This window comes from Epinephelus moara, chromosome 16 (assembly GCF_006386435.1).
Source record: "Epinephelus moara isolate mb chromosome 16, YSFRI_EMoa_1.0, whole genome shotgun sequence".
NCBI classification, from domain to species: Eukaryota; Metazoa; Chordata; class Actinopteri; order Perciformes; family Serranidae; genus Epinephelus; species Epinephelus moara.
In genome coordinates this window covers 26,387,360-26,406,600 of record NC_065521.1, presented here as the reverse complement: position 1 = coordinate 26,406,600, position 19,241 = coordinate 26,387,360, and the positions used below count along the sequence as shown (strand labels likewise).

General features: G+C 43.0%; 1 protein-coding gene across 1 annotated transcript in view; it reads left to right on the top strand.

Annotated features, from left to right (window-relative positions):
- Positions 1-19,241, top strand: part of camkvl (CaM kinase-like vesicle-associated, like) — a 53,587-nt gene that overhangs the window by 25,215 nt on the left and 9,131 nt on the right. The window contains exons 2-4 of the mRNA XM_050066064.1: positions 16,050-16,156; positions 18,240-18,371; positions 18,724-18,798. Coding sequence (XP_049922021.1) covers positions 16,062-16,156; positions 18,240-18,371; positions 18,724-18,798 — 302 coding nt within the window. The 5' untranslated portion in view covers positions 16,050-16,061. The remainder of the gene's footprint in view (positions 1-16,049; positions 16,157-18,239; positions 18,372-18,723; positions 18,799-19,241) is intronic.

The window sequence follows — 19,241 nt, the reverse complement described above, 5'->3', positions numbered from 1 at the left end:
AACAGGTAGACACAGCCATCAGCTTTCCACATTTCTCCCCCTGAGCATAACAAATCCTCTGAATGTTTCATGCTGATCTCAAACTTCTGAAACATTTGCGACATTCCCTCCTTCCTCTGTGTCCTTTTGTCTGTCGGAGGCGTTCTGTGCGGTACGCGCGTGTGTCGGAGGTGACAGGAGTTGCTCATTTCAGCGGGTTAATGTTTGACACGTGAGCCATGTGCGACACGGTCGTGTCTGCCTGGCATGGCAATTTTTTCTGCACCACAAATGTTTCGCATGAAGTCTGTTTTTCCCGACGTGCATGCATGAGTGAAGCACGAAATGTAGTTTTGTTTTTTACTTGTTAATGTACAAATGCAATATTCACAAAAGAGAGATATTGCAGCGTTGTTTTCCTCACACTTTAAAGCATGGAAAGGAAGCATTGCGGTATAGTTGTGAGAATAAATAACTCGCAGTCAGAAAATATCTGCAGCTGCCGAGTCTTCACTTTTAAAATTTGCTGTGACTGCAAACTGGATATAACAGCAAACAAAATATTTAAAAGTGTGTAGGATTTAGGGGGATACACTGGCAGAAATGGAATATAATATAATATGTATGTTTTCTTTGGTGTATAATCACCTGAAAACAAGAATATGTGTATTTTTCTTACCTTAAAATGAGCTATTTAAGTCTACACAGGGAGCGGCATGTTGCACTGCCATGTTTCTACAGTAGCCCAGAACGGACAAACCAAACACTGGCTCTAGATAGGGCCATTTGCATTTCGCGTCAGCCACTGTGTGATAAGAGCTTTGGAAAAACACTGATTTTTTTGCTGGTTTAAATCACTGGGTCTGTTTGTTTTCGAGAGGAAGAGACTTCTGTGGATAATTTGGCTCCCGCTAAAAACCTCCTGAACGGCTGGATCTTAAGTTATCAGAGGAAAAAAAGGAGAGCACACCTAACACATGAGGTGGCAGGCTGACACCCCATCTCCAACATGTCATTTTAAATCACTGTGTCCGTTTCTTTTGGAGAGGAAGAAAACCCTGCGGATGATTCGGCTCCCAGTAAAAACCTCCTGAACAATAAACAGTGAAGGAAATCTAATCAGGAGAAGTTTCAGCTGGTTGCAATCTGCAATCTTCACCACTAAATGTCAATAAATCTCCCGAAATCTTACACACTGTTCCTTTAAAGCACACTTTTTTTTTTTAACATCCTCACTCCTCTATCACACTGGCAAAAAGGAAAATTATTGTATCCCAATGTTCTGCTTGGTCTCAGCGGAGTGAAGCTCCATTCTGTTTCTTTCTGTTTTCAAATGACTGCACAAGTGTAAAACATTGATTTATGATTGATGTTCAAAGATGCCACCTGCTGTCCGGGGATAGTGGCAGTTCCTGGGTTGCTTGATCACTCGTGCTTGATCGATCAGTGTTTGTTATTTGTGCATTTGTCTCTCAGCAGAAACAGAAACTGATACACTGACTGAATGAATCAGAGATAAGTGGAGGCAGCAGCAAGGTGGCATCTGAACAGTGCTTGTGAGCAGACGTGCTGCGGTTATGTTAAACGTTAAGGCTGACGAGCTGACAAGTACACATCAGCATATTCAAAAAGCTTTTCTCCCCCCTCCTCATTACATAGCAAGGCCAGCCAATTCAAATCAGCAAAACCCACATGGGAGAGTATTTTCAGGAATTTAATTTCCAGGGATAGACGCCGGTGCCAGCTTAGTCGGGATAGAAGGCCAAAATGAGGGAAAAGTTTCATCCACATTTATGTGTACGTAGACAAACAGACAGACCACTCAGACGACAGCATAAGCCATGGCTGTGCCCCCGTGTCCCCCACTCTTCGTGTCTTCCATGTTCCCTGTTTGTCTGTGTGTGTGTCTTGCTCCTGTTCTGTCATTAACCTGGACCCAGCCTTCCAACACACCTGCTTGCAATCAGTTCATCTGCCCGCAGCATATCAACTCGAGCCTTCCTTCCACTTATCCTCATGTTGTTATTCCAGTCTCTAATTCCCTCTGCTACCTCTGACGCCACGCCGTCCATCCACTTTCCATTTCAACTCCACTCCTTCCTGCCATTCTCCAGCCACTCATCCTACTCATCTGCTGCTGCTGTAACTCCACAATGAGCCTATTAAACTTTATCTGCCTTCTGGTCTGTGGTCTGTGTTTGGAGCAACTGGCCAATAGAAAGAGTCAGGTTTTCAAGTTACACAGGTCTCCAAGTCAGTTACCAATGCTTGGTGAATCCCCCACCGGCTCCAGCACCCACAGAGCCAGCTAACTTCGGGTTAGCTCTCTGCTAACTTGAATTGGGTGATCATATGGCTCCTCTAGACTTTCCGGATGTTATCAAACTAAATGGATTGAATTCTGAAGAGTCATCTTGCGGGGTTCTGACGCTCAATAATGTATCCATCATTTTACAGCCATTTCCCTTCCCATAACTGTGTGTGGGAAAAAGCTTTTTGGGCCTGTGTCTGATCGGAAAGTTATAATTAAGTGGTTCATTCGTTCATGGACGGTTACTGACTGTGACATGGAACTTGTGGGTGAGTGAGTGATTCGTGCAGCCTGAGTCAGACCGTCAGCTCAAGGCCGGGGGATGGGGGCGGGCTCTGGGCTGGGAGAGCGAGTACTGATTTGAAACAAGCGCCAAAGTGGTTGCTTTCCCACAAGGCTAGGTTATTAACTTGATTCATTTCCACAAATACAGTTAATATAAGAGTTGCGCAACAGTGGGAGAGACACGTGGTCTCGCCTCATCTGTGCAGTTGGCAATAGCTAGTAGCAGGTAGGAGGGGCGCGTCAGTGTACCATTTAGTGGAGATGAGAACTTGTCACTCCCAAGTCAGTAAAAAGCGTAATTTGCTTCCAACGACTCACACATCACTACTTGGCAGGAAACAGCACAGGTGCAACAGTTGAGTCAGTTAAGCATCCACTAATACAGAAGTTGTGCTATTATACACTTGGGGTGACACAAGCTTTCAAATAATGCGTATTGATTGGTAATTTCACTTCCCTGTTGTACATCAAAAGCATTTACTGTGTGTCCTTGCATCCACCCAGAAGCACACAGTTCTCTGAAGGAACATGTGCTCACAGCTCACGATAGCCCTGCTATTTTATTGGATACTATTTCTCCCCTAATGTTCAGTTTGGGAACAAAATATTAGGTACACCTTATATAACTTGGCTTAGTTACATCCTGTACCCATATGGGCGAGACGAAGCATTAGGTGCACCCTTCGATATAATGCTCTCCAGTAAAGTGCATCTATAAACTATGGCCTTAAAAATGACCAGTTACTTCGACATCTTTCAAGAAACATTGAACATTAGAGGCTTTATTAATGTGGGAGTTGTTGCAGGACAATGGTGTTGGATGGGATTACCCCTCACATGTTTCATTCACACCTTGTTAGTGTACAGTAGTATTTTCAATTGTAAGTCAATCAGATCCATGCTATTCTGCCACTGGTCAGAGCAAATACCTGATCAATGGATCATGATGACAAGCAGGATATTGTAACGGGTGTGACTGAACCCAAATGCAGCACTCAGTTACAGTTAGTAATGACCTTTATTTATGCACAGAATAAACAGAAACTCAGGTAGTAGTTCATTCTTCAGGCTCAGAGCCCACACACAGTCTCTGGGTTCAGGGAAAGAGGGGCTTACAGATGGCGTGGATGAGAAGGGGAGGGGTTCCGAATCAGAAGAGCAGTCCAGCAAGCAGCAGAGACGACAAGGGTTGAGTAGCAGGGAAGTAAAGACCAGGCAGTGGATCGAGGAGCCGAAAGGAGGACACACACACACACAAAGCAGCATGTGGCGTCTCACATCAGGCAACTGAGAGGCAGGTGGGAACAGAACCAGAGACGCAGAGGCAGAACTCGTGGTCGGGTACAGAAGGGTGGTGAGTTTACCAGGACACAGACGACATAGACAGGTCAGAGGCAGGCAGGGTGGGTAACAGGGAATCAAGCCGAGAGTGAATGCTGGAAAGTCTTGCATAGAGTCAAAGAGCAATTTGGCACCAAGGGAGAGACAGCAGCTGCTTATATGCAGGGAGTGCTGATGAGCTGATGAGAAGCAGCTGTTGTGCACAGGTGAGTGGAGTTGTCTTGATGAGGGGGGCGTGGCTAGCAGGTAGAGCGGAAAATCACAGGGAGAGCAAGGGAGCAGAATGCAGGCTGTGACAGATATAAATGTAATCAAAAGTGCAAAGTTCACTTTCCAAAATCAGACTTACCACCACTCTTAAGTTGATTTGCACACTAATAGTCAGTTGGTCAGTGGGTCCACCCCTTTGGTCCAGACTGAAACATCTCAATAGGTATGGATTGCCATCAGTGTTAATTTTGTCAATGAAAATTTAGATGGTAAGTATTCATCAACATCGTCTTATTTCAGGGCTAAATTGTAACAACAGCATGAAAACATGCACATATTGACAAAAATTACAACCTAAGTTATATCAGAGACAAGGACAAAAAGGCGGATGGATGGGTCAAACAAACACCGACTTTCGCCCGAGAGAGCAGTGTTCGCGTCCCATAAGACTCTACAGCCAAACCCTGTTCTTTTTTCCTCAACCTAACTACATGCTTTTATTGCCTCAACCCAACCATGTGTGTCTGTTGTTGAAGGTAAAACAATGTCAAGGCAGGTTGGGGCATTGATAGGTCACAAAACACAGGACTTTCCCCCAGGAGGCCGGTGTTCAAAACTGTGTAACATTTGAGTGAACTTTAAATTATTTTCAGGTCTTCACCGTGTTTCCTTTCCGGAACCTAACCACAACTTTACATGCCGAAACCTAATCTCCATAACTTTACATTAATCACGTCACTTTAGGTTAAGGATGTAACATCATTTGTGGGGTACTAATTCGTAGGATATTATATGACCCATTGTGTGAGGATATGTGGAAATCTTTGGACTGACATTCGTGGTCCCAAGAGGATGAATTAAACTTTGGTCATCCTCTGATTTTTCCTTTCTGTTTTTTTGGACTGATTGCCATGAACTTTGGCTCAGACCAGACGTTGCGCTAGACTTTTTCGTTGCCGGTCATTTTGACCGACAGGGTCATAAAAATCCGGTCATAATCTATTTTTACCGGTCATTTTAATTTTCCTTTAAGATATTCAAAGATATTTAGTTTTCATTCCTTCGTTTTTAATAAATCCAACAAGCAAGTTATAAAGTGTGCATTAGTAAGGACATGAACGAAAAGATGAACAGACATCCACATGCCCGTGCCATTCTGGACACACCGGACGCGGAACTGAAGCGCAGCGCCCAGCAGCGGAGGCAGTTTTCAATCGGCGCCCATGTTAACCTATCTGACTGTCCACACAGGCCACTGAGCAGAGCGGAAAAACGATTAAAATATGGACTTACCCATGTTTAAAATTACCTGTTGAAATGAAAAAACAAGTGCTGACGGGAACAGACGAGTGGGCTCGATGTTTAACCGGTGTGGAGAGCGCAGGAGAAATGCACTGCCTGTGTGGACAGACTTCCGCGGCACTACGTGTCCGGTGTGTCCAGGGCTGAACAGCGCTTCATGAAGCAGATGAATGACTTTTTCTCTGCAGCGTGAAAACAGCAGCCACTGACTGTGCACTCCACCGCCATGTGGGCAGGGGTGGTAATTGCAACCGGTCAAAATTACAGACGGCCTTCAGATTTTCCAGGTCATTGTTGTAAAAAACTGGTCAATGACCGAGAACATCCGGTTAACGCGACCCCTGGCTCAGAAATTCAATTGCTCCATAGAATGACCGCTTTGGTGATCCCTTAACTTTCCCTTTAGCCATTACTGCTGTAGACACTAGACAACACCTAGATGTAATACGTTTTAAGATTGAGCATTTACTCCAGCCCTCAATTCTCCCATCTGAACCCTGATTCTCATTTGAAGACAAACCATTACAGGTTAAGTAAACAAGAGTGTGAAAGGATCTATGAACACAAATTGCTTTTACCGCACAAGGTAGAAAGTGTAAGATGGTCGAGACAGTAAAACAGGCAAACAGTGCAAAACCACATGGTAACATGATTGTAAGGAGAGTGAGCAGGCTCATGCTTTTGTTCATAAATAATTGTACAGTTTGTCTCTTACACGAAATAAATGCTCTTAACATGTAAATGCACGTTTATGCTTTATGCATTAGATTTATGTAATATATTTATGACTATCTTCCATTTCTCCTCGCTTATGATTGTCTATTCTATTTTGGTTTTATGTCCAACTCGGAGAGGAAGCATATATACCAGTGTGTATTCAACTTATCCACACACAAAGTTCCTCACACACACTGTCAAAGAGCACACACCATCCATGTGATTGGGTGTGTGTATTGTATACATGCAGTGTGTATGTGTGTGCCTGCGGGTCTTGCCTCGGGCTATTCTGTTGTCAGAAAGAGCAAGTCTGTCAGCCAGATATTGCATCACTCTACATAAGCTACACACATGCACACATACACACACTTTTGTCACAAAAAAAAATAGTACTCTGTGGCCCGTCTCCCTGAGGACGCACTTACTGTGCAAGACCTGCACAGATCCAGTCTCCTAATGAGGGGACAGGAAACTGAGGACACACGGGGGGGGGGGGGCGAGGTGAGGAAGGAAGCATCTCTGACAGACTGTTGTAAGGTTTAGAAACACATGAATCCTATGATTCAGAATACCAAGGCAATACTGTGTGTTCGTCTGCTGTGTGTGAGGAGTGTGTGTGTGTGTCTGTGTGTGTGTGTGTGTGTGTGGTGCCACATGAATTTGGTAGATTTTATATGTGTCTACATTTGGAAATGGGTTTCTCTCTCTTTCTCTCTCTGGGCAGATGTGATGAATTTTCATTAGAGCGTTTCCTTATTAAGCCTGTTTCTGTCCTTGTGTATGCCTTGCAGTCACACACACACACTCACCATCTCTCTCCTATACACACACAAACACAGACACATGCACAGGCCTTAGATGAGAGCCGCTCTGTGAGCAATAAGGGAATTAGTGTTTATAACAAGCCCGGAGAAGACCCCATACTGAGAACTCAGTGAAAGAAGCAAATGTAATGGGTATTGATGCAACACATACACACACACACACACACACACGCACACACACACCAGCAAATATGGGGTATCCATACATGTGTAAGTCTTAATATTATAAGTTTTGTTTAAGACTGTGTGTTTTGAATAGTAATCCATTCACCCTCTTCCCCACTCTTGTATTCTGTAGTGTACTTGATTTTAACAAGCACACTAATTCCAATAATTGGCCCTTCATCTGCTTCTCCTCTTCATCTCTCTCAGCTCTTCCCTCCTGTGTACCCTGTCGCATCCTTGCAACTCTTGTTTGTCCCACTTTAACGTCACGGCATCCTGATAAGGCCTGGGACCAACCTCGGTGTGCTGCACGCTCTGCTCAGTCTCGAACACACACTCGCCAACTCCGGCGATGAGCCCAGTCGGAATGAGTGTGCCGATTTCTGTTTAATGTCATTATATTCTTAGTGGAGATAAGTTTTGAAAGCTAAAATGATATAAATGACAATGTGAAAGTGCTTACAGCTGCGACTGGAATATTCATTGTGTTATTATTTCCTAATTACACCCGGTACAATTCTTACATGAGGTTGTGAATCTAATGAAATTTCTTCTTCTTTTAAACCTAAGCACAAGCAACATGCAGGGTAAAAAGTCGATTTTGGCCATGTTTTCTTTCTGTGTGTTTAATTAGGTAAATAATGTATGGCCATGATTGATCAATATGGAACAGGCTGCAACTGTCATGTCTCGTTATACACTGATGGAGACACACACAAAAGTGATCATCAAAGTGCAGACCAAATATGTGGCAATCATTATTGCAAATCTTATTAAAACCCCTGTAATGTGGGCTTAATTACCCCGATGAGGGCTTTTAGGATCACAGAAAATGTCTTCTGCTATACTGTAAGTGCGTGTGTATGTGCCAGCACCTCTTAAATGTATTAATTTCATTCACTTGCACACACACACACACACACACACACACTGAGGGCTAGTGCAGGATTAGTGGTTGTAAAGTGCAGGAATGGTGAGCGTGTCCACAATCTCCCTCTCCGTTATTCCCATTAGTGTAACAGTTAGAACATCAGGGGTTGCCACATCAGTCATAACCCCTGATGTTCTCCTCCTGCACCTCGGTGAGGAATTGCCATGATTAAACCTTTCGGACTGGAGCTCCACTAAAACGGGGATGAGCGAGGGCAAAAGGATGAGATGAAAGCCACGCAGAGGCAGTGAAAGGTACAGGAGCAGATAAAAAAAAAAAAGAAACAGAGGAAGCAAGAGAGGCTGGGAAAGACAAAGAGGCTTTTAAGTGAAATGATCCTGCTATCTGGTTGAAAGGATAAACACATTATTCTCGTGGAATCTCACACCTGTGTCCGTGCTGCCGTGATATAGGCGTAGTGACATGTCAAACACTAATGAGGGACAGATATATTCAGTGTGCCTCTCTGTCACGTAAGGACAGGCGTACAGTGATGTGCGCTGAGCTGTATGATGTGTGTGCATGGATGTTCATGTATGTTGCTGCTGCACAGTTGTGTGTAAGGATGTGTATGAGTGTACATGTGTGAAGCTCAGGTGGTTCGTGCCCACATGGAGCCTGACATGCGAGGCCTGTCATGTCTTGTTCACACAGGCAGAAGTAACCTGAGGTCAGCCACTGACCCTCTGTTGCTCCGTCTCTTCTCCCCAGGCTAACACTGACATGCTTGTTATACATATTTTATAAACACGCACTCACACATCTTGTTGTTCGTCTTATCATACCGTAGATCTAGTGTCACCTCTCAACAAAGCCGATGCGGCATCGCTTAATCGCGTTGTGCAGATACCAGGATTTATATCGTGGTGACGCTGATAATGACAGTGTTGCTGATTTCCAAGTGTGCTGCATCTGTATGACAGCAACAAGGACATGCCGACACACCTAACCACTTTGACTGACAACGCAGGAAGACTCTGCAAAAGCATCCGCACACAGCAGTCGGTGAAATATTTACTCAACATACATTTCCAATTATTCTCAGCTTCCTGTAATGGAGGCACATCAAAAGCCACACTAGTCACAGCAGCTCGTCACACACAACATAGACCTACTGTAATAGGCTGCTTTTCCTTTTCTCTTTCCTCTTTTTTTTTATTCCTGTAGTTGGACTGAGCACAAGCGTAATAGGATAGGATGGCTAAAGAGATGAGTGCCAGTAAATAGCAGATTTTCTTAGAATAACCTTGACGCTGAGGACCTCAGAAACACTTCCCCTTTGAGCTGATAAAAAGAGATTCTATTCCATTTGATTCATTCCTGAGCCTCGCTGCAGCCTAAACACAACACTTGTGAACAAGCACACAGACATACACAGAGACTTGCAGAAGCAATTTGATTTAAGGTGCTGAAGATAAAGTGCGATGTCTCGGTGCGCCTTCGCACCTGAGTCTGTGGGTGCCTGCGCGCGTTAATGGGTGTGCATTTCAAAGGTATAAGCAACATGTAACAAACCATGCAACTGTCAATAATCCTTCATTTCTGTGTTGCATAACAGCATACCTGCGCCCTTATTCGAAAGGATGTACACAGATTTATTTAATAGAAATTTTATGCGTTAAAAAGTGCACCAAGATCCATTAAATATTTATTATTTTAGTTTTTTTCCATCCACTCAGTATCCTCGCGTGATCAGATGAGAGCTGCCACAAAGGGACAAGTCTAATCAATGCCTGTGATGACAAAATGCAATTAGCGACCGCTTATTCCCTTTACGCTTACATGGGATGACAAAATGCATAAATCTGTTTAAAATCTGAAATGTTTACTTTTTCAAATATGTCACTTATATCTCCATCTGTGTAATGGAGTATGGTGAAAATCCCAGTGGGCCACCTTGAAAATGAGATGATACATCTCAAGAGATTTATCCTGAAATGATGAAACTTGACAAATTTCACAAAGTGCAAAAAATGGCATATATACTGGTTGGAGATACTTCATCATTTCAGAGAATAATATAATCAAGATCACATTACCTGATCGACCAGTGTCAGTTTCACTGAGTACATACAATGGCGATAAATGACATGACCTCTCAAACATGACACTGGATGTTCCATCATCTTTGCATGGCATAAACGTGTAGATAGTCTTGGAATTTGAAAAGAAAACATGGAGGGATGAAATGTATGACCAAAATAATAATTCCTGCCTCTGAAATGTCAAAGAACCCAGAACATAGCGCCCAATTTTAGTGATTCAAAGCAGTACCCGCGGCTGAGAGATCAGTGTTGGTGTCACCGAGTATGGCTGAAATGTTGCATTGTACTTCAATGCCTTCATTTTATCTCTGATGCCGTGCTCCCCTCACCTACCAAGCAGATATCCCAGAGCGTGCTACGAATTTGTTTTGCAGAGAGGTTGCCCTGTCAGCATGCCTTCAATGCATTCTGACTTTGGGGACAGCCCTTCATACCCCCAGAAAAATGAGTCACACAGCACATTATCACACATAGCCTGTTGGCACATACCTACATGCACCCACACGCGCATACAGACACATTCACCTGTGCTAACATTCACACGCACATAGTTGTGAAGCTGTGAGGTTGAGAGGTACTCTCAATCTGCCTCTGCACTTCTGTGTTTTAGTCTTTGTTCTCATGTACACTTTTTTTTCTCTCTATTCTTTTCACTTAGTCACAGTGTACCTTTCTCCTTGCCTTTCTGTTCCCATCGTTTCTCACCTCTTTCCTCATCTCCCTTATTTTTCCTCTCTTCCCTTCTCGTCTCCTTTCTTCTCATATCCTCCCATATCGCCTCCTACTCTCTGTTAACTTCAAGGTTCAATCTGACTCAGTATTCTGCAGGTATGCTGTTTTTAAGGCATCTGAGTTTTTAGGGCGAGAAACAATCACCAGTGACACAAGAAAAGAAGGACAAACATATATCTGAAGGAAAGGACGGACCATAAATACCTATCTTCACACCTGAAACACGAGCAGTTGGCTGTTATTCTTTATGAAGACAGCTCTTCAAGCCTTCAGGGAGTTAATATCAAAAAGGGAAGAGCATCACTTTAAGTTCCGACCCAGTTAAACCCATCCTGACTGGGGAAACAGAAGGAAAAGTTTGCCAAAAAAAAGTTGCCAGTGTACAGACTTAAAGTTACAGTAGGTAACTTATATAGAAATAACTTTTTGTCTTGTTTGCTGAAACTGTCACTATATCCTGCCAGTAGTACATGAGACAGAAAAAAAACAGGTTCTTCTGCTTCCTCCTGGTGCTCCTAAAGGCATTTGCAAGAGTATACCTCACCTGAATGAAAACAACCAATCAGAGCCTAGAGGATTCTCTAAAGCAGGATTTATACTTGTGTGGCACACCTGGCCTACGCCGTTGTGAGCATTTATACTTGTGCAGTGGTGTGTCTCTGTCACTCTGNTCACTATATCCTGCCAGTAGTACATGAGAGAAAAAAAACAGGTTCTTCTGCTTCCTCCTGGTGCTCCTAAAGGCATTTGCAAGAGTATACCTCAACTGAATGTAAACAACCAATCAAGGCCTAGAGGATTCTCTAAAGCAGGATTTATACTTGTGTGGCACACCTGGCCTACGCCGTTGTGAGCATTTATACTTGTGCAGTGGTGTGTCTCTGTCACTCTGCAGTTACACCTTCAAAACACTAGTTGGCAGAGGTTTCTGTGAAGTGCTGTAAAGTTTAGTTGATTCAAAACACACATTAAACACACATTAAACATGGCTTAATAGAGACAATTTCAAACACAAGTACACAAATCAGCTTCACTATAACTCGCAGCATTCACAGACAAACACTTGTCTTTATCTGGACACATTTTCCCCACAAATACAGCATGCTAATGTTTTTAGCACAATCCTATGGCATTTTACATTGTAGAAATTAGCCAACAGCTAGCAAACTTTTCCTCTTCTCATATGAAACTAGGGACAACAGCAACATTTAACAAAGGTAACGTAACAAAATTTGGCTCCATTACAACCAACAAGGTTCGCCAACAAAACGTCTTATACTAAACACGTTTTCCAAACAAATACAACATGCTAACATTATTAGCACAAGCCCATGGCATTTTACACTGTAAAAATTAGTATAGCGACGAGTAGAGATTTCCTCTGCTCATATGAAGTCAGGATAAAGTATAAATTTTAAAATGCTATTTTTGTGGAGGCTTTATTAACTACACAATTTATTGTTTCTTATCTGTGAAATAAAAGTAAATAAAAGCTTTGTTTCCACTGAGGGAAATGGTTTCATCTTACCAAAATAAACAGGAGGTTTGCGTCGTGGCAACATGTAGTTACATTTATGGGGAGGTGCATGTCAGGCTACGACGTAGGTTACGGCATAGGCTCTACGTCGACGCAAAACCTATGCTGTAGATACGGTGTCGATTTAATGCAGAAGTATAAATTCCGTCTAAGACAGTGTCAGTCACTGCTCATGGACCCCTCCCCACTCAGGCAATCTCAGTATCTTTAGCACGCAGACTCAGCAGAAGCTTTCCAATCACAATAGCTGAAAAACAACCACCAACATGGAACCAACTGCCCATCGATCCTTTGCCAGCAACAGTGTACACATTAAAGACAAGTAAACAGAAGACTTCTGTGACAATAAAAGCAAACTTTTTGTTGTCAGTTTTCCTTCGTCTTCTTTGTCTGGCAGCGCAGCATGTGCATGAGCAGTGTTTGACACTGTGTTAAGGCCCAGACACAAAAACAAGGCATCAGAGAAGTAGCAGCAGCGAAAGCCGACTGTTGCATCACCTCAGGTCGCCTGTGTCTCGGCCAAAAAGTTGAATTTGAACACACAGCAAAGACGACAGCTGATGGCCAACCAGCATGTATTTTCTGTGCCTGCTTAAGAGGAATAACTCTGCACACCAGCAGGCAGCGGCAGTCTGTGTTCTTTATTCAAAAGAAGAAGCCGGAGGACCGATCGGACGGAAGATGCTAGTTAGCTAATTAGCATATATACAACACAACCTAATTTAAAGGATCAAATTATATTTATCGTGTGCTAGTGAACAATAACACAAACAATTACACACCATTTCTGCTAAAGAGCTCAGTGGCTATAACAATAACTTAGATCTTGTTCCCTCTTGACTTTAGCTGTTTGTTTACTTACCTCACTTCCGTTTCTCTTCTTGTGCACTGAGCTGAACTGCCAATCAGAGGAATTTCATTCAGTGACAGACTCCACCGTCTCTGACGCGGAAAAAAAGCCCATAACGATGCATGACCAACAGCCTGACACTGACTCATGGCAAACCGTCAGCTTGGTGTATCAGGGCCTTAAGAGACGTCTCATGGCTTTGATTGGTTGTTTTCGTTCAGGCGTAGTGGATTTTTGCAAATGCCAGTAGGAGCACTAGAAGGATCCAGAGGAACCTGCTTTATCTCACAGATTATCTGTCTCATGTCCGACTGTCAGGATATAGTGACAGTTTCAGCAAACATGACAAAAAAGTTTTTTATAAATGTTTTCGACTGAACCTTGAAAGAAACTCACAGATTTTGCAAAAGTGCCCAGTGGCTCCAACAAACGTTACCAAGTCATGGCTGATGGGAATGCGAGGACGCTCTAACAAAATCAGAGAGCATTAATAAAATTAGACAGCGTATGGTGGCCAGCAGGGACAGAATTTAGGAGCAGGCAAAAGACTAAAAGCTATGTGGAACTCTACTACTTGAAAGTTAGCATCTCAGAAAGTTACTGGCAAGCTTATCTGCTGACATTTGTTGCTTGGCAGTTGTTACTATATTTCAGCGGGGACACTGTGTTCCCTACGGGGGATGGAGGCGCTCCATTCACATCAAGCCAGCATCACCTTCACCGTCCTGGACCTTGTCATGGGAATGTTGTTGTGCTTACATAATCTCCTGGCAAAACTAGGCTTTTTCAATCCACCGCTAAATTCCCCCCTCAGTCTCACTGGGGCATTACGAGCACACAAGGATGCACATATGGACATGCATGGACACACACTCACACACACACACACACACCCTTCTGCACATGTGACAACCTTTGCACTTTGCTTAGACACACACACACTCGCACATGCACGCACATACACAATAACTGCATATCCCAGCGCTGGATTAGGGGTACAGATTAGAGATTAGGGACAGCACTGAGATTACACAGTACTCTCCAGCCCCGCCTCCACCATAGATCAGAAGCACCTCTGCCCCTATCATCTACAATGGTGAGGCTACACACACACATACACAAACACAGATACACACTCACACTGAGAAAAAGACAGAGTGAGGGTTTTACATCACTGGTATTCACTCCTTAATCCTAAATTAGCACCCGCAAAATGTCATTACCTCTGAGGATTTCTATTGTCTCTCTGTTCTGAGTCCTCAAATCATATTTTTCTCAGTTCCCGTCTTTCTCCATCTCTCTCCCTCACTATAGCTGCTTCCAGCATCACTCACATTAACCACAGCTCCCATTCCCTCCCAACACATATTTCCTAACTCGCTCAATTACATAGATCTGTCTTGATGCGGTCCCAGGCCCCCACAGAGACAGGAAATAAACTGGAGGTAGAAATCTCCACTAGAGGAACAACACAAATGAATTATCCAACAGGGATGGGTTTTGTCAGGTATTTGAGGAGGAGAAGGACATTGAGGATAGATGGCTGAAGCTTCCAGGGAATCTGTCTCCTACAGTAGATGGAGTGTTAAAGGATGTGGGTGAGGATTGCCTGAGGACTGTGGTGAGATGGTATATCGATTGCTGATTCACTATCTGGATCCTTGATATTCTACCTGGGCGTTTGGGACCTCCTGTAGGGTCACACGCTATTTTAGGGTGGACAAGAAGAATGCGATGGTGAAGTACATATATACAGTATATATACAGTAGATATACAGTATATATATAGACAACATACAGTTTCAGTGGAATGAGTGCTGTGTTTTGCCCTTGTGAAGTGCATTTTTCAGGCGCAGTGCTAACAGTGAGAGTTATGATGAGGTTAAAGGAGGCACAGGCGTACATTTGGGGGGTGATGCGGAGGACATGCCCCCCTCAATATTTAGAACATCTGCATTCTCCCACCAATAAAAACATGAAAGTAGTACAGGACAAAATTAAAGACATTTACACCATAACTTGATGCAAAAAAAAACACAAACGGGTACATAAAAACTCACTAGAATGCAAGAAATAAAGTAGCTAATGCTCAAAATTATCTGGCAGAGGATCCCCAAACACAGCGACTCATATTGCTCCCCCTCCCCCACCCCTCGATGTTGAAATGCCCTTGCCCAAGCCCTTGAAAAGAGGAATTAAAAGTCATTGACAATAAGTTTAAAAGGTCATGAACTGCTTCTCCAGATCAAAAGACAAATCCAAACACACACACACACAGACTAAAAACAAAAATCTAATTTTCCTGTCATTAAAACCCAGTGCCGTCAGTGTTACTTGGGGCACCAGTGATTGCCGAGGAAGCCAGCTGCTTTAGGGACACAGGGACACTGCCCTTTATAAATAAAGTTTAACTTGAACTTGACAGACGTTGCACAGAATCTGCAGACTTTAGCAGAGTAGAGAGAAGCTTAGTGGGTAGCTTAGTATCTATTGACAAGGCTGGCACGCAACCAGGCTGCCAGAAGCTTTAGTATCCAGATTTCGTTCAGAAATGGACTTGGCTGCATCTGTGGTTCTCCAATGAACTGTGTATTTTCAAGGCTAATAGTAACAGCGCTCCCTTGGTGTCTCTGAATTCGGACCACTGGAGGCTTTCATAACATTTCATCAGTACCTCCTTTCCTCTTTAACATGCTTGTCCATGCTGCTCTGTGATCCCTTTATCTATCTGTTACCTAAAGGTGTCATCAAAAATAATTCATGCTATGCTTTCCCCCTTTGTAGTGCAATGATTGAAATGTCTTTTTCTTTGTTTCTTAGGTGAATGCCGTCATGCCATTTGGGTGCCTTGCCCTGCGAGATGGGCGGACGTACGACAGCATATCTGATGTCACGGACAAGTATGAGATTGGACAGGTCCTCCGAGCGTAAGTATCATATGCATGCTTTATGCATGGACCCCCCCTGACCACCCCCCTCTTCTCCCATGTAGAATTCATGGACACATTCCAGTATTCCCAAATGGTCTTTATTCTCTTCATGAATTATTTCAAATTGGATCATTTCCCCTGCAGATTTGGTTTGGCATATCAAACGCTTTCACTGAAGGAATGACAGAAGGTAATAGCATGAGGCTAGTGTGTAACAGACTTAAGAGACACATTTTTCAAATTTTGGCCAGACCAATTGTCTGTATATTTTTGATCATGGCAATTCATGAAACACACTGTTGGAAGTCTCTAATTTATTCTGTTTAAATATTCTACGTCATGCCTAAAAAAAAAGAAATCTTTTGGACGGATTTTCAAAGAGCTGTGAAAATCACTGCTGCTCGACTGGCCGGATACTGAAAGTTTTCTTTTCATGGACACCTCTCCTTGACACATTAAAGGCACACACACACACACACAAACACACCAATCAGTGTAAGAGGCCATATGGCAACATCAGCATCTGGCCTCAGAGATTTCTGCTCATGTTTTATATAACACACACACACACACACACACACACACACACACACACACACACACACACATTAACTGAGAATTAAGTGCACACATTTGCTGTGGGCTACATGTGCTCTTAATTCTATGAAAACAAGTAAAAAGCGGCGAGGCTGTGGTAAAGATAGAATTATGCTCTATTACCATTAATTTATTAGAATGACTTACGGTTGTTGAGCTTAAATACAGAACGAGCTCTGAAACGCCGTCCTGTAAGGAGGGGCTTTATTCTTTGATAAAAACAACATCTTATGAGATATCACCAGCAAAAAGACAGTAAGAGGAAAGACATTATCAATCAGTGGGTGGGTTTAACAATAATAATCAACTTGAGATACAAGAAAAACAAATTGCCCATTTTATTCTATACTTTGTGCATCTTAAATGTGTGTGTCCATGTGTTTTTTGGCCAGTATGGCCAGTATTTATTGGCCCATACTGTGCACTATAAACATAGAATTTACAAGCTTAACGTATAGTCGTTTTTTCCAACATTTGTGGGACGCACATGTTAAGTAGAAAGATTATTGGCCAACCTGTAGCACACTTCTTTAAGGGCAGCCCACAGACTTGCTAATGGCATTTCTTCTAACCCCTCGCATGTCCTTAGCAGAGAATACAAACTTTTGCCCTGTGACAGGCGATTCAGAGTCCCTCCATTTAAACACAACAGGCTGAAAAATTGGTTTATACATCAGTCTGTCCTGTTGCTAAACCAAAATCGGCCTGTGATATTTGTGTAATTGTATGACTAATTTGTGGGGGAACTTCTTGAGCAGAGCTGTCGGAGGATGCAAAATTAATTTCTATCTAATGAAGCTAAAGGCAATAAAGTTACATCATATCTCAATGTATCATATCATATTGTATCATACTGTATTGTACCATGCCATGTCGTGTCGTGCTGTATGTGTTAGTATATGGTAATGCATATGACATGCACATAAACTGTCTTCCTTTTATTTGCTATTCTTTGGAGGGTAGCACAATTACAGTGCGTTATATCATCCATGTAATGTAATGACTGAAGGTAAGAAAAAGAAAGAAAGAAAGAAAGAAAGAAATGGGACCATTGAATTTTCTCTGATAGTATTTATTGGGCATGAAAGATTTAATGTGAAACGTTGTAGTTAAATTTTGCATCACACAGCTTCTCAAAATCCATTTGGCTGAAGCACTGTATGCCCCAAAGGCTCGAAACCAGACGATGCCCAGCTCATGGCAGCGGTAGACCCATTTCGAATTCGTTATTTATGACCCTTTTATTCTACTCAATGCCTCTCCACCCAATTAAATTCTTTCATTGTATTTCACCAAAACATCCAGTGTACTTTGTCTGCCTATTACGCTGTGTCTCTCTTGGACCTTATTCTCAGATGGGATCTATCCATCTATATAACGCTTTCTCCAAAAGCATCTACACTTATTTTGTGCTCTAGCATTATTTACCTTCTCTGCCTCTCTGTCTGTCTGTCTGTCTGTCTATTTTCTTCCTCTTGCGTAGGAAGGAGTTCTGCGAGCTGTGCCTGGCTAAGGACAGACAGACGGACAAGGTGTTTGTCTGCAAGAAATTCCTCAAGAAAGACGGCAGGAAAGTCCGCAAGGCTGCCAAGAACGAAATCATGATCCTGAAATTGTACGGAGTCGGTCTGTGGACAGATGGATGTATGATTGGGGGATGGAGAGAGAGGCGGAAGGAGAGAGCGAGAGAGATGGAGAGAATGATTTGTTATTTGACATTTCTGTTCATATTAGCAGACACACAAACCATGCAATAACCCTGGTTAATAATGTAAGCTCCGGTGTTTGTAACTTCTGCTTTGCACTGCTTTTTGAAGTATCTACCAGCCAACGAGATTTACGCCCACACAGTCTTGTTTGTATATAAGACTATTCAGACGCCAGAGAATGCTTAACACCCTTCATTTGCATGTGTGACCCTTCACTGTTGTAAGGTTACAGTCTGTGACTCCTTTCTGCTGTTCCAGGGTCAACCATCCAAACATCCTTCAGCTGATAGACACATTCGAGACCCGGAAAGAATACTTCATCATCCAGGAGCTGTGAGTGTTTCACTATTTATCTTTCTTGCGTAAGCATTCCCGACGATGTGTGCTTAAGTGTGCGTGACTTAATTGTGTATGTGCCTTCATGTACCTTAACACGCACAAATCCATCAGCTCGAGGGGTAGGGGTTGAGTCTCCCCTCTTATTACTGTGTGCTCTGCTGCTCCCCTCAGCAACAGAGGAAGGTGTTAGATTTTATGAGGTATTTGCTCTTAGTAAGACTCAACATTACTCAGTGCTCCTGAAGCACTGCTTTGCCATAATGGGGTCTCTAAAGAGAGCTCAGGATCGATACGTCAAAGCGGGCCCAATCCACGTCACTTGTGATTGGTGCATTTTTTAACATTTGCAACTTTATTTGCCGGCAATAACATTGATTGGAGCTGAGTGGACAAATGATTTCCCTTCTGCTGCTGAGATAAAGAGAGACAGACTGCAC